Here is a 15,463-nt window from a genome sequence, read left to right on the forward strand (position 1 = left end):
GCTCGTGTCAAGAACCATGCCCAACAGACGACTTTTTAAACAGATTGAGAAATTATTAAATACTGTCTGTTTTAAACAAGCAAAGCACTCTCTTACTCCTCTCTAAATAGTTCTGGTATCTTGTCTTATTGATGTGCTAAAAGACTGTGAGTGAAGCTAAAATCTGAAAATACAAATAAAGCAGCTTTTACTAGATGGCTCACAAAAAGAGGAATATCATTAACTTCTTGTTATTAATTAAAAAGTTTGGGTTAATCTTTCACAACAAAATGAACAAAGCCAGCACACACCAGAAATGCACCTGCAACTTTATTTCTTCATCACTGAGAGTTTGCTGTTTATTTAATTAAATCCCCCATTTAGACACAACAGTAGTAACAAAATATCTGTACACTACTTCTGTTACAAATATAGATACTATTTAAAGCAACCTTACGCACTCTAATGTATGCATCTCTCATTCTAACCAAGGAATGAGCACACAAGAACAATTCAGTAACAACAGTCAGTAATGGTACCATCTGTGTACTTTCATTTTTTGCCAATCACAGTAACTTCTGGAACAGTTAATAAGACAAAGCTGTTTGTTTGTTTGTTTGTGTTTGTTTTTGTTTGGTTTTAGTTAACTCGCTTAGATCTAGCTACCAACTTGTTAATACTATTTCACAGATGTTCTTAATACTGTTTTTGTTTCTCACTAACACAAATGCTAGTCTTTCACATCTTCCTCTAGTAACGGCCTGTCCACTGCCTGCATTTTCTATTCAGAGAGTTCTCTTAAATGACAAGTGACACACATATATATATAGCAAGAAGGCCGATATTTTTTTTTTTAATTTTTATTTTTTTGCTAATCAACATGAAGGGTCTTGCTGCTACAGTATATGTAGCAGCAAGTATATGGCATGCCAATTAGCTAGGTGTCTTTCACCTTCAACATATTTACTGGCATGCCAAAGGGAGACTACAATCAGCCAGTGGTATCAGTAGGTATGATTTTGGGATAAAGTTTTAAAGACTCCTTAGTAAACTGAGGATGTTGATAAATTTATTGACAACTCTGCTATCCAAATAACAGCTCCATGGCTGCATCTTTTTTACCAGAAAATATCTTGCATTTGCACTTTTTAAATTAACAACCCCCAAATAATGTTTGTGATCCTCAGCTGTCCTCTTCAGCTCAATGCCGATGCAAAGACTTCCAGTGCTGTCTCACTGCTCCCCTCTTCTCCACTGGAACTGATCTTCAGCCGTCTAACCACCATCAACCCCTGGTTATAGCTCTCCTCGGTCCAGGAAGGACCTTATCTTTGCTGCTATTTATTTTAGAGTGACAAGCAACATTGTAACACTATCATCTTCTGCATTGTATTAACCTAGGCTGTATATTCAGCTAAGTAAGTATGTCCTGAGTGGTTTGTTCACGGCTTTCATTCAAGCAGCAATCAGAAACTTCTGCACTAAGACAGTATTTAGGCTTCCCCATTGCAAGAGGACAACCTTTGCTTACACACATTTCACGCTAGGGAGATTGCTTTCACTCCCACATAGTCTAGAAAAAACTACTGTTATGAAAGAAAAGTTTAATCCTTCTAATACTGCAGCTGCTGGGCACTCTCTCACCAGGATAAGTCTCCACTAGCAAATAATTTTTCCAGCCTGAGAACAAATCCCCACCATCCAAAACACAATTCAAACACAAGCAAAAAACAAAGCTAAACACAACAAAAAATCCCCTCCCAACTCCTTCTACTTGGTCATTGTAGAGTAATATAAAAAAAAAACAAAAACAAAAAACACACAAGTAAGTCCATTAATTATGTGCCTCCACGTTACATGCTTTTCCTCCCATTCCCTAATTTCCATATTTTGTTAATACTTTCTTTCTCCAATAATCTTATTTCTGTTTTCTGACTCTACCATGCCATCCTGTTGTTGATTCAGTGACTTTATTGTTCTCACATATTTGAAATATTCAAAGCCTCTTAGCAAAGCATTTAAATTTTGTTGTGAGGTTATTAATGAAAACATTTTTTTAGTGGCTTACAAGTATTCATTACAATATTACTAGGAAAAATATTATGTCTTTTCCATAGGTGATGTAACTCCATCTTCAGTGTTTTGACAGAGGGAGAAATATTTCTATTGCATACAAAAATATGGTTAAATGTTATTTTTCTTCAGTGATGTAACATGGTCCTGTGAATCAGGAAGAGCAAGAAGGCTATACAAATTTCAATTCTCTTTTCTAAGCAGAGTGTAAATAATATAGTCTTGTCAATCCTACCCCTTTCAGCAGCTAGTTCATGACAAAACAGTCAAAGTGACTGTTCCTTTCGTCCTTTTCAAAATAGCAACCGCTTCCTCATGGGTCACCCCTTCTAAACTCTGCCCGTTCACAGCAATGATTTGATCTCCCCTCTTCAGGCGTCCATCTTCTGCAGCTGCACCCTGAAACAATACAACATGTAATTGCAGACTCATGCATTTCTTTTTCTCCTTGCCGCACCATCCCAATGGTCTGAATAAGATGGGTATAGTACACAAAACCCCTTAAACATTTTTTGATTGAGAGTGATTTGACTAGAGTCTATCATAGAACAGTCTGCCAGTGCTGCAGTATGTCCTGCATTCTCTAACTTTCACAACACTTAGATCTGGAGGATGGATCTAGAGGATTTTTATTGTACTTTAATCTTGTTGGTCTAGCTAGTGTAACTTCTAGTCTCTGGTACCATAACAGCAAGATTTTCATGACCTGATATAGCTTCCAGAAACTGGAAATCCAGTAATCAAAATCCACGTATGAACTTTGACTTACAACAAACATTTGGTATTCTTCATTACATTTTTTTTTTTAGTCTAACTCAGGGCTGCTCCCTGAGTTAGTAAATTCAGTATGGATTCAGTTCCACCTGAATTTCTCCAAAGGTCCAGATGAGTTCAGTTATTTTATGCTGGTCTACCTTTCAGACTGTAATAAATTGGTCCCTTCTATTACTTGAAGAAAATGAATTCTAAACATAAGGTAGGGGGGCTGTTTTTCGAAGTATGTAAATATTTCCAGTTTTGAGAGTTGAAAAAGACTCTGCCATATGCAAAGTCTCATGCATTTGAAAATTCTAAATCTTCCTGAAACTATATCGTTCAAATGTTGCAAGCACATTTTGATCAGAACTTGCACTGGGCAAGAAAAGCTGTGAGAAACCACTCATCATTTGGCATTGAACTCAGGCCATGCTTTAAGAAAGTGGCTGCTGTGAACTAATAAATGAATTGACTGAACAAATTTACACTTACCTTTGCAAATACTGTCTTCACATAAATTGGTAAGTCTCCATGAGGACTGCCATATCCCCCCACAATACTAAAGCCTAGGCCATCTGGTCCTCTGTCTAGAGTAATGGTCTTGTACTGAGGAGGCCTAATGAAAGGGAAAAAGAGCATTGATATATTGTCTGAACTTATGATTTAACATGTATAACGTTCAACCAAAACCATTTTTCTTTCTAGCTAAGCAATGCACTTTCATTTCCTCTATAACTACAAATGTACCTCAAGTCTCCCTAGCAAACACCTTTAAAAATCCTGGAACCCCTTATGCCTCCTAAAAAAAAAAGTCCAAAATTAGCAGCCAATCACTTTGTTGCAAGATTTAATTGTTTCTCTCCTACTCTGAGTTATGATTGTTAATTTGCACGTATGTGTTTATACAGATAACTCATAGATGTATCTCCACACATAAACTTTGACTACATGAATTTTGAAGTTCTATCTTTTAATGTGGGTTTGTGTGCCTAAAGAACCCCATTCCTTCTTTCCCTGTTCCTGGAAAAATGCCTCAGATTTATAACATAATTTGAGGCAATACTTGTTTACGTAGCTGTTCCTTGTAGTATACCAGAAGTGGTAACAATTGTATACCCCAAAAGTTAAATATTTTTGATAGCCTAGAGTTAAAAAAAATACATCACAGAAACCAAAGTACCACTGTGGAAAGAACCTTGCTATGTAAGTCTGAGAACAGCAATTTGGGGTGTATCAACTAATCTCAGGTACCTAGGCTCAGTGAAATGAAGAAAGCTGTATTTAAAATGAAATCAAATAACATTTTAATTCTACTGAAGAGAAAACAAAACAAAACAAAACAATTTGTAAGCATTTTAGATTGAGTTCCACCTTAAGTAACCGGCTACAGAAGCCAGTTATTATGTATTTACTGACCCTAAATCATCCTGAAAAATGCTGGTTGAAGTTAGTCCTGCAAATGTAAGACTGGACGTAGGTGGCTCCTGCTGCTGACCAGTTATGACACTCACATCTCCTCCAGCTACAACCTAAGAACAGAGTTCAGTAAAATGATTTTAAAAAAAAAAAAAAAAAAAAAAGCCAGTAAAATAAGAACACTGATACTAAAACAATACATCATAGCAACCAATGTTCAGAAAATATTCCAAATGTCACTGGAGGATTTTTTTTTTTTTTTTTTTTTTTTTTTTTTTTTTTTTTTTTTTTTTTTTTTTACCTGCAACTCAATAGTGCCTGAAGCATTTTTTAAGACACTAACAGCTTGGGAGTGAGTCATGCCCTCAGTAGATGTTCCACATATGCTAACAATCCTGTCCCCGACCTGCAGAAGAAAATGTAGAAAACATAACTATCAATATAAGTTTAGTTACATAGATTTATTTGGCATTTTCTTTCAATAAGCGCAGGTTTGAGTACTTGGAGTTACCTACAATGTATCAGTGACAAAGGGCAGAAAGAAAGAAATTAGGAAGAGTGCATGGTACACTTCTCTCAAAGGTACAACATCATTGTGAACACAAGATAACATCACAACAACATAGTGAAGTGATGGAAAAGTAGAAAATCTGACCTCAAAATCAGCAGATCAATGTTTAAGTTTAGTGTATTCAGTGTAAAAAAATACTTGTTCTTTACAGAATTAATATTCTAGAAGGATATGGAAAATCATCTGAATACAGACAGGTCGAAGTAGTACATTTTCTTAAGAGATTATATATTTAAATTAATCCTGAAATAACACTGTCTATTTTCCAAGGAACATTAGTCAAATTCAACAACCTCTGATATAGATTCAATACAGTACACATGTAAGTGCTGTGTGAGTTAAGACTGCCTACTTTGACTTGGAACCTAAAAAAGAATTTTTCTATCCTAAGACAGGTAAGCACAGAGAACATGAGATATGAAACAGACTGCACATACAGGAATGACCACGAGACTCACCGGTGTAGCTCACTTAAATAATCCATCATTCTGAACTATCCTTCCTACTTTGAATTTTCACAAGTTTATCAGCTCTATGACCCAAGATTTCTTTAGGACTTCCTTCCCAAGTTAATATACCTTTCAGCAATTACCTTTTACCATGTCACCAATCTGAGTTACTTTATTGTCAATCCAAATAGTAAAAATTCTTGTCACAGCCAGAAGCAATCATGACTGCATCATTAAATCGGTACCTTATTACCTGTCTAGAGTAATTATTGTGCAGAACCCATGCAATCTTTATAACCTTCTTAACGATTAACTTACTCTGAGTTTCTGAGTCTGAGCTGCAACTCCATTTGGATGCATCATGGCGATAAATATAGGAACATCTCCAAGGGGACTTCCTACACCTCCAGCAATGCTCACTCCTAGTGAATCTGCAGGGCCCTATTATTGTCATGAAAAAAAAATATTATTTTTTTTTTTCTGGAAAGAAAAATACGTATAGAATTGTAGGCTTACCTTGAAAATTAATAAAAATCCTATTGTATGAAAATCAGAATATGCTTGTCTCAAGCCATTTTGAAAAGTTAATATATTTTGGGAAAGCACAGAGTGTACAATACATTGTTCTTCCCATCAGTGAAGGGTGACAATTTACTGACTCAGTTATATGTTTTTTCGTAACCAAACTGAACACTTACAGAAGTCAACATCAAACCTTTAATGTCAGTATATGCCTGGCAAGAAAAACTGTAGAGATGGGATTGATTGTCCTTTATTATCAGTCTCCTACTAAGAACCTCCTACAGATGAGACTTAATCTTTATGCTCCCCCTAGCGTCCCACAACAAAACTAGTTATTCACTGCTGTGCAATGCTCAACTACCTAACCACCAAAATTGCTATCTTAAATTGGTATTCACAGATTCAATGTTAAAAAGAGAATAGTTAAACACAATCTGCGTAATCAAGGAAACTGGATACCAGGCAAAGTCAAATAAATATACGTGCTTTAGACAATCAGAAGCAGTCTGTAACTTAGATCTTATGCTCCTGTTAATGAGAAAGGCAATTGAAACCCAGTTGAAAACCTGGCAGCTGTCATATAAAGGCCTATCCACTAAAAACACATGTCAAACAAATGTGAAATACAAAATAATGGACTTGCAAGTTTAGTACAGTTCCCTTGGCTTCACTACAACTGTGCCTGCATTTAACTCTGTTTGGTAACAGTTACTAATTCTCTCTCCATTTGCTTTAAAAACAGGTCACAAAATGTGATGGTGGAAGTCATGTTATTTTACCTAAAAATATGGGTAGTGGAGATCAGTAGAACCAGTAGACAAATAACTTAACAATTGCTACATCGGTTCCTCCCTCTAAATGATTAACTGGGTGGCCAGACTTCTTCCTTTACATACACATAACATTTACAGAACCTTTCTTGATACATATCACTTTATACTATAACTTACCTTTTTTATCTCAACTGTTCTTAATCCCTGTATTTCAGAAGCTGTTGTCAGATAAATTTAAAAAGTTAAATCAGTATAGAAAAGAAACTTTTTCATTAAAGTCATCCAAGCCACTGTGATGATTCTAGCTTTCTACTGTTTCATTACAGACATACATTTTAAAACAGATTTTGAAAGCAGCTGTCATTAAATTAATAGCATTGAAATACTTCTAGAATGGGTGATACAGTCATTCATTCTTTCAATTTAAACAACTGTTGGAGTAAATGCTAAGCAATGCTCATGTAGAATAGAAACTATTTGATAGCGATACTTGGGTCACAAGTAACTGGTGTAAATCTGAGCACTGGAGAGCTATTACACAGCTATTCTAATGTAACGTAGTATCCAGAATTGACCACATACTTTCCAAGAATGAGTAAGACAGCTTGACTAAAGACATACTAAGATAAAACAGAAAATAATTCTCACTCAACTTAGATTCTCAGCATCTAAACTGCTGATGTAACACCTGCTAGTTTCTTTTATAAAAAGTGATTCAAAGAGATATATGATGTACTGTATAATAACCACCAGCCCTGCAACAATTTAATGACTAAGGAATCACTTTCAGGCATATAGTATACTATGACTATGTGTTAGAGAAAGCAGATCTCAGCTACCAATACACAGATATAAACTACTGAAAGGGTCAAAAAAACTTACAGATTTTCTTCAGACCACTTTCAAGGACCTCAGGTGCACTTGAACCAGAAGCTGGAAAGCTGAAGGATGAGAGACTGCCACTTCCTTCACTGACCTAAATACAGTATTACACTGGGATTAGAAAGCAGCTTCAGATACCCAATTTGATAAAATTATAACCCATTGTATTCAGTCTATTTTACTGTATCTTGTTACTTTTTCTGTGCCCAGTTAAAGCTGATACACTGAATTTCTATATGTTTCCTGGACACTCTAGAGGGCTCCTTGTTTGAAACATGTCATTAGACTAACAGAGATTGCGTAATTACAGACCCGTGCAACACTTTGCTTCTGACTGTCTCCTTATTTCTAGATATTTCTACACATTTTGTCACTTGAAAGACCTTCTGGTGAGTAAGACAGTCACCATTACCAAGGTAGGGACACAATACAAAAGACAAATCTTTACGCATCCCCACATGCATCCTCACATTCATCCAGATACTCCGTAAGCGAAAACTAAGATTGGACTCTCCACTCAGTTTCACCTACACAATTTCCAGCTTCCCCTAAACAATTTCCAGGATTTTCACTACAGCCTCAGGACAATGTAAAGGAACAACATAGCTCACAGTGGTTTTAGTTCATTGACTCTTACAGACTCTTCTAAACATTCAACACTGTGAACTTGTTACTTAGTAGCTTAGATTAATATCACACAGAGCTTGTGTATTTTTGTCTGGACTGGCATTATCCTTTTCTGAAGGGATACTGACACTTAGTCCTTAACCAGTCTTAACCTGTTCACTCCAAATTTCAGAAAGAAAAAGTCCCAGTTTAATTAGGATTCACCTTAAACTATTTACATCTACGTTCAATCACTGACGATAGTGATGGTGATGTATATCTGGTTTGTAACTACAAAAAGTTCTAAGGTAAGTTGTGAACTCTCTCATTTCAATAGCTCCTATTGGAAATCCCAATACATACATTGGCACAGAATCACAATGAGAGCTGCTACCACATCAAGGATGCATTCAAATGCAGCAACTGATGTGAGTTATAACATTAAACAATATTAAAACAACAATAAAACAAATAAACTTAGGAAAAGCCTGACCGAAAGGCTAAAGGTTTCCTGTTTCTTGTGACCAAGATTATGTTAAGAGTATGAAAGGTACAGAGAAATTCAGTAAGATTACTGAAACAATACCCTACTGCACTCAGCTCTCTCCAGGTAACAGGTTTAAACTGTACATCAACTTGTTCCGGTAATGAAGACAATCAGCTCTCCCTACTTCGCATGCAAGAGCTCTAAAAGTCATACTAGACAACATAGTAGAGCTTGGAATCTAATCTATTATTTCTACTATCTACTCTACTATATCTGGAATGAACTCTTGGCTGGATCATGTCTTTAACTGATACAACTAGCTAAAATGAACATGTAAAATGACTACCAAAAAGCTGCAAAGTGCATAAAAGCTCCTACTTCTATTCATCTTGGATCAGGTGCATGGAAAATAATTTTAATCACAAAATTAACTATTTTTATTTGCTTCCACTGTTTAACCACATTTTTTTTCTTCCAGACTAAACAGTTTTACAGTTACAAACCTGGCTGCTCTGGGATGTTCTCCTCTCAGAGTGGAACGGACCAGCTTTTATTCTTCCGACCTCTAGCCTTACCGTACCTAATGAACACTAAAGAAAGAGTCATTTTTAATATATCTCTTGTATCTACAACATTAAAGCCAACAACAATATTTAAGTAACTTATTAGATGGTAGAAGAAGAAAGAAGTATGAACAGAGGGGAAAATATAGCACTAACAACCTTCCAGTGAGAACTGAAAAAGACAGAATTCACGGCAGGTCCAGAACCATACCAACTATGATTGAATGATACTATTGAATGATATTCAATACAGAGCTGAGAACTTTTTGGATTAAACAGTATTCTAATACAGATGTGAGGACTACATATGAAGCCTAATTTCATTATCTTTTCTTTAAAGAGTAGTGGTTTTGGCTTCTAAATAGTAATGTCAACATGTACTTTCAAGATGGCATTTTTCAAAGAATAGTAAAAGTGGAGTATTTTCACAATAAGCACTAAAACAGTACAAGACCTCCAAGTATTACTTAGTATTTCTGTTGATATAGCTGACAGTGTGGTATTTAAAGTGGTAGTTGGCAATCTCTCTCCCACTCTTGAAATTACCTGTTAATATGGATCCATACTGATGTAACTAAAGAGATTTTGAGTGGGAGGTTTTCCAAACATCTATCTGTAGTTTAAGTGATTTTTCTGTATCTGACTCCCAAGAGGAACTTGGGTGATATGGATTGATTGCACATTGGAATATCTGTTCCAATGTTTCCATTAAGCATTGAGTTCCATTAAGCATTGAGGCATTTCATGTATAGATACCTACCTCAGATGAAAATTCACCATGCAATCAAACATTTAGAAACCGAGATGTTAGGCTTATTTTGATAACAGATAGGTAAGGTGTTATCACAAGAACACTTCAGAAAACTAGAATTCCAAAATGATACAAAAAGAACATCTATCTATTTGCAACATATTTAAATACAGAAATTTCTAAGTATTGTTGCTATTTTGCTTTTCCCTTTTTTCCACTGGGAAGTTGTTACTATGATCTCTGGTACCTACGCAACTAAAGAATTTACTGTTACAGATGTCTGCCTTTATTTATCATACCTTAGCTGTATTACCTTAAGAGAGGTTCAAAAATTTATCAGAAAATTCACAGTAAGAAACAGACCAATATATCAAACTCAACAACATAATATACCCATTCAAACAGGGTTTCTAAATCTTTGTAGCTAGCATATACTAGCATATACTATTGATATTCTCTTAGAGCTAAGAGAGATTTACTACTAAATTACTTTTTATTTTTTTAAATAATACTGACTTCTTCTTGTCCTGGAAAAGACTTGATCAGGGCTCAGACATTAACAGTCTTTCCTGCTGCTTTCCTCCTGTAAAATTACCACATCCTCACATAAAATGCAAGCCCACAAATGAGATTTTAAAGTTATTATGTGTGAAAGTGGGAGGTAATACTTTCCATCTGAACTTGTGAGTAAATCACTTCACATTCCGTCTTCTTACTTTTTTTTTTTTTTCCTGGAGTCTCCTATTTGATAAATCTAAAGTCAAATGAGGGGGAAAAAAACATATCAACTTTTCACATATCTGGGGGATACGTAACAAGAAACACTGCAAGAACGGGAGGAATTTTCACACATTCTTGTGGTTTTATGGCAGTTTAAATACATTTGGATTTTACAAAGATTGTAAATAACTTTTTAACAAAATACATTTTAGGCAATTCAAGACAACTCGCTGTAGATCATTCACTTGTGAATGAAAACCTGAACTAAAAATGATGACTGCCTGTGTGTGAGTGATCATGCTTTTATCCATTTTTACTGTGTGAAAGAAACAGAACCATTAATAATATCTGAGGTCTTTTAGACACCACATTTCTCAGGGCCAGGACAATTATTTAGAAGTACCACTGAGTGGGATGAAGTATCAAAAACTTAAACATACAAATAATAAGTGAGACTATTAATTAAGTATACTTAATTGTATACTCCAAAATTCTTGCCAGCTAACAAAAATGATAGAAACTTTCCAAATGAAATGGTGTTTTAGTGATGTTTTAATGGTGTTTTAAGAGGAGATGTAGAAGTGCAGCATATGAGGAAGAAATACTTCATCCAAAGTGCAGTATTGAAGAAGAAACCCATTGTCCTTATACAAAATAAAGTATCAGGTAAGAACTGGAAAGTACTATTACCCCAAAGGAGCACATTAACAAGTTCACTATCAGAACACAGATGCAGTTGTGACATTTTCAATTATGGTCACACACTGAAAATATTAGAAAAAAAAAAAAAAAAAGTGCTCACCCTAGGCAAATAAAAAAATAAAAAAAATAAATAAAAAAAAAGGCTGGAGGAACTATTTAAGACCTGGAAAAATATACCTTTTAAAATAATGCAAAGAAGAATGATTATGTCTACATAACCAAGAGTCAGCTATCAATAAAGGCTGTTAAATTTTTTCCAGCGGAAGGTTTTCATTGGAAAATGCTGACTCAACAGAATCCTGACATGCAACAGAGTATTTCAAAACTCTGTATGGAAAACAGACAAACTGGCTGACCAGTTGGACTTCCTGCCAGACCACAGAAAATGTTGTAGGTATGACTTCATTCTGATTTGGAAATGGAGGAGATCAGATACACAACGTTTACTGAGAACAGGAATTCTCGTTCTGAGAACAGCAGCCAGGAGGTTACTTCAGTTATCTTTGTGAGAAAGTGATTTCTTACCCTAGATGCCTTGCTCACTGAGAAAGGCATTATAAAATCTAATTGATGTAACGTGACACAAGATAAACACAGAAAAAAAAAAAAAAAAAGAAAAGATGAACACTAATAACTGTTAAAGCAATCACTTTCTGGCACAACTACACTGATGAGCTCTGTATAATTTAAAGGCAATTCTACGTATCTTTCTGAAAATATGAGATAGTTAAACAAATAGGCATTTGTTGCATAAAACACAGTATTAAGTTCTAGGTTGCTCTAGGTATTGGTCTTTTATTATATAAAGATATGGCAGTTTGTGCTACCTCTATTCTCACTTTTATCAGGCAAAATATGAAAATCTGAATGCTCTAGCCTTCAGAAATTTAAATTCAGATCCAAAGCTTGTTCTCCCTGACATCTCAACAACAGTCTGAACACAGGCTGAATAAAACTTAAGCTTTCAAAAATCTGGATCTCATTCTCTTCACTTTTAACCATCTCCTGTTTTCCTGATACCTTTAGCAAAGCTGCAACAGCCTCCTGGTTAGCATTTCGAACATCTTCTCCATTCACAGTCAGTATCTGATCTCCTTGCATCAATCTCCCATCTGTATCTGCTATTCCTCCTTTGACGATGTCTGACACAAACACCCCCGTATCATTTCTGTAAACACACACATGAATTTTGAATTACAATATTGTTTAAGGGTCACTTTTATGGCTTGCAGTTGGGAACCCAATAAATATTGTCTCATTTTCTGATGAGTCATGTTGGGCTAGTTCCTCTAGGAATGGCACAAGAATGACACGTACTGCCTTTACAGGATTTGAGCACAGCACTGCAACAGAAACACATGCATGCCCAAGTCCCAGACATAGACTGTCCATGTATGTTCATACCTTTTCCCAACGATACTCAGGCCAAGGCCTTTACCAGGCTTCTTTTGGAGCTCTATAATGAGTACATCATACATATCTTCCTCCTTGTATTGGGCCTCATCTCTGTACACCGTCAGACGAACTTTTTGGGGAGTCTGTCGGAGAACATTTATTGCTTCATCATGTGTGGCATTCCTGAGGTCAATCCCATTCACCTACAATGAAAGCGTACATAGATGAAATGTACAGGACTTTCCAACAGACAAATGAAAGATGTCTAGCTAGCACATGAAAATAAACATTGACCAAAGAAGTAAGTGCACCTCTAATATCTGATCTCCAGCCCACAGTCTCCCATCTTTTGATGCTGCTCCTTCTTCATATACTTCATGGATAATGATTGCTCCCTGTGGGTACACAACAAAAATAAATTGCATACTGAAAGAAAATGCCCCAATCTTTGAAGCAAGAGCTACAGAAAATTCCTGCTAAAATTCATTGTTAACAAAAAGTCAGAATAATGACAAATTACCAAAATATTTAAGAAGTTCACTTACACTTTCAATATCAAAAGTTCTTTTATATTTTTTCTCTTTTTTTCCTGATCTTCAGTAACTTTCTATAAAACTGCCACAGAACAAATGAAGACAAAATCTCTTCTTCTAACAGATATTTTCATTCCTATACTATTATTTCATGTAAGTAACAGGTATTTTTCCAACCAACCAGCAAAGTGTCTGCTCCTCCAACAATGCTCAGACCAAGACCAGTCCGTCCTTTGGAGATATCAATGGTTGTTTCACAGCCAGGAATAATGGGACAAGTAGCAGGGTCAGAAGCTAGTGTGGCTGGAGTTGAAGATCTGCTTGTATCTAAAACAAAAATTAAACATCCTAGTTACAGGATTAACTAAACATCCTAGGTAAGACAGCTTACTATCAGAAAAGTGACTTTAAAATATTGTTTTGAGGGACCATACTCTACAGTAAGAGCTCAACAATCAATCTACAGGAAACATTTCTAAATTTCCACATAATACCACTCTCCCTTGCCCTTAGTCAAGTACTGTCCTGTGGTTTTAATAGCAGTTGTCCTGCTTCTAGGTCAACAAGCACCTGGATCACAGTTTTAAGTTTACTGAGATAGTATCACATACAACATGCTGTATTTGTACAACCTACAAACTCTTTTTTTGGATAGCCACAGAAGCTATTGTACACAACAAATGCTATTTCAGAGATAATTTAAATGTCTGTACCAGTAACTCTGCAACACAGATCACAGATAAATGAAGTGCATACAATGTATTACATACATGGATGCAAGGATGTCAGTCCTACCCTTTTGTAATGGGCTAAGTCAAGGTCCAGCTACCTAAATATTCTGTCTCAGACTCAGATTTGTACCATGAGAAAGAATGTGAAATACAGTGATGTATTCCAAGTCTACCAGTACTTGGTCAAACAAAGGTTGTACACACACGTCATTATATCTAGGAGCCCTCAACAAGAACTTCTATACACCACTCATACTTTTAACTGACCATTGACACAGCTTTAGGAAGCCATATGTCTCATGGTATAAATATCATAGAATCGTAGAATGTCTTGGATTGGAAGTGACACAACAATCATCTTATTCCAACCTCTGTGCCATAGGCAGGGATACCTCCCACTAGACCAGCTTGCTCAAAGCCCCACCCAGCCTGGTCTTGAACACTCCCAGGGATAGGACATCCACATCTTCTCTGGGCAACCTTTTCCAGTGCCTTATCACTCTCATACCAACGAATTTCTTCCATATAGCTGATCTACCCTCTTTTAGTTTGAAGGTGTTACTATGAATAAATAATATATATAAAGTTAAAGCCACAATTAATGTAAGTTCCTACAGCGTATACAGTGTTAAAAAGTTCCTTACAACTTACATCCTTATGTATTGATTTATCTGTGATCACAGATAAATTTTTTGAGTAAAAGTTTGCAAATCATACTAAACTGCTAAGAGCTGTAGACTTCCTCGAGGGTGAAGAGGCCTTGCAGAGACATTAGAGACAAATTATAAGGGCTGGGCAATCACTAACAATATGAAGTTCAACAAGAGCAAGTGACAGATTCTATACCTGGGAACGGACAACCATCACTGTGTGCACAGCATGGGGGATGGGAGGCTGGAGAGCAGCCCCGCGGAAAGGGATCTGGAGGCTCCATTGCACGGTAGGTTGAATATGCACCAGCAGTGTGCCCTTGCAGCCAGGAGGGCCAACCTTAGCCTAGGGTGCATCAAGTATATCATTCCTGGCTGGTCGAGGGAAGAGACTGTCCTGCTGTGCTCTGGCACAGCTTCCCCTCAAATACTGTGCACAGTTTGGGGTACTACAGTACAAAAAGGACGTAAAACTATTAGTATCCAAAGGAAGGCTACAACGATGGTGAAGGGTCTAGAGGGGAAGATGTATGAAGAGCAGATGAAGTTGCCTGGTTTGTTCAGCCTAGAAAAAAACTGTTGGAAGGCTTAATGGTGGCCTACAGTTTCCTCACTGGGGGAAGGCAGAGACAGGTCCTGATTTGTTCTCTCTGGTGACCAGTGGTAAGACCTGAGGGAACGGTGTGAAGCTGTGACAGGGGAGGTTCAGGCTGGGTGTTAGGGAAAGATTCTTCACAGAGAGGGCGGCTGCACTCTGGTCAGGATACCAAGGGTATTAGAGTTCAAAAAGCATTTGGACAATGCTCTCAGACATATGATCTGATTTTTCGATGGTTCTTTGCAGACCCAGGAGTTGTAGTTGATGTTCTTTTTGGGTCCCTTACATCTCAGGACATTCTATGAT

General features: G+C 36.4%; 1 protein-coding gene across 16 annotated transcripts in view; it reads right to left on the minus strand.

The window, feature by feature from the left end:
* Nucleotides 1-269: 269 nt before the first annotated feature.
* The window catches only part of MPDZ (multiple PDZ domain crumbs cell polarity complex component), a 114,599-nt gene continuing 99,405 nt past the window's right edge, over nt 270-15,463 (minus strand). For 11 of the 16 annotated variants that reach the window (XM_032206236.1, XM_032206235.1, XM_032206237.1 and 8 more), the window contains 12 exons: nt 13,360-13,505; nt 12,957-13,040; nt 12,655-12,848; nt 12,271-12,418; nt 9,018-9,104; nt 7,422-7,515; nt 6,717-6,757; nt 5,563-5,685; nt 4,526-4,630; nt 4,225-4,337; nt 3,301-3,424; nt 270-2,451 (listed from right to left, as the gene is read on the minus strand). In XM_032206236.1, the coding sequence (XP_032062127.1) occupies nt 2,305-2,451; nt 3,301-3,424; nt 4,225-4,337; nt 4,526-4,630; nt 5,563-5,685; nt 6,717-6,757; nt 7,422-7,515; nt 9,018-9,104; nt 12,271-12,418; nt 12,655-12,848; nt 12,957-13,040; nt 13,360-13,505 (1,406 nt within the window). In that variant the 3' untranslated portion in view covers nt 270-2,304. The remainder of the gene's footprint in view (nt 2,452-3,300; nt 3,425-4,224; nt 4,338-4,525; nt 4,631-5,562; nt 5,686-6,716; nt 6,758-7,421; nt 7,516-9,017; nt 9,105-12,270; nt 12,419-12,654; nt 12,849-12,956; nt 13,041-13,359; nt 13,506-15,463) is intronic. The other 5 variants (XM_032206242.1, XM_032206240.1, XM_032206241.1 and 2 more) reach the window with 1 other exon arrangement.

Source organism: Aythya fuligula, chromosome Z (assembly GCF_009819795.1).
Source record: "Aythya fuligula isolate bAytFul2 chromosome Z, bAytFul2.pri, whole genome shotgun sequence".
Classification (NCBI taxonomy): Eukaryota; Metazoa; Chordata; class Aves; order Anseriformes; family Anatidae; genus Aythya; species Aythya fuligula.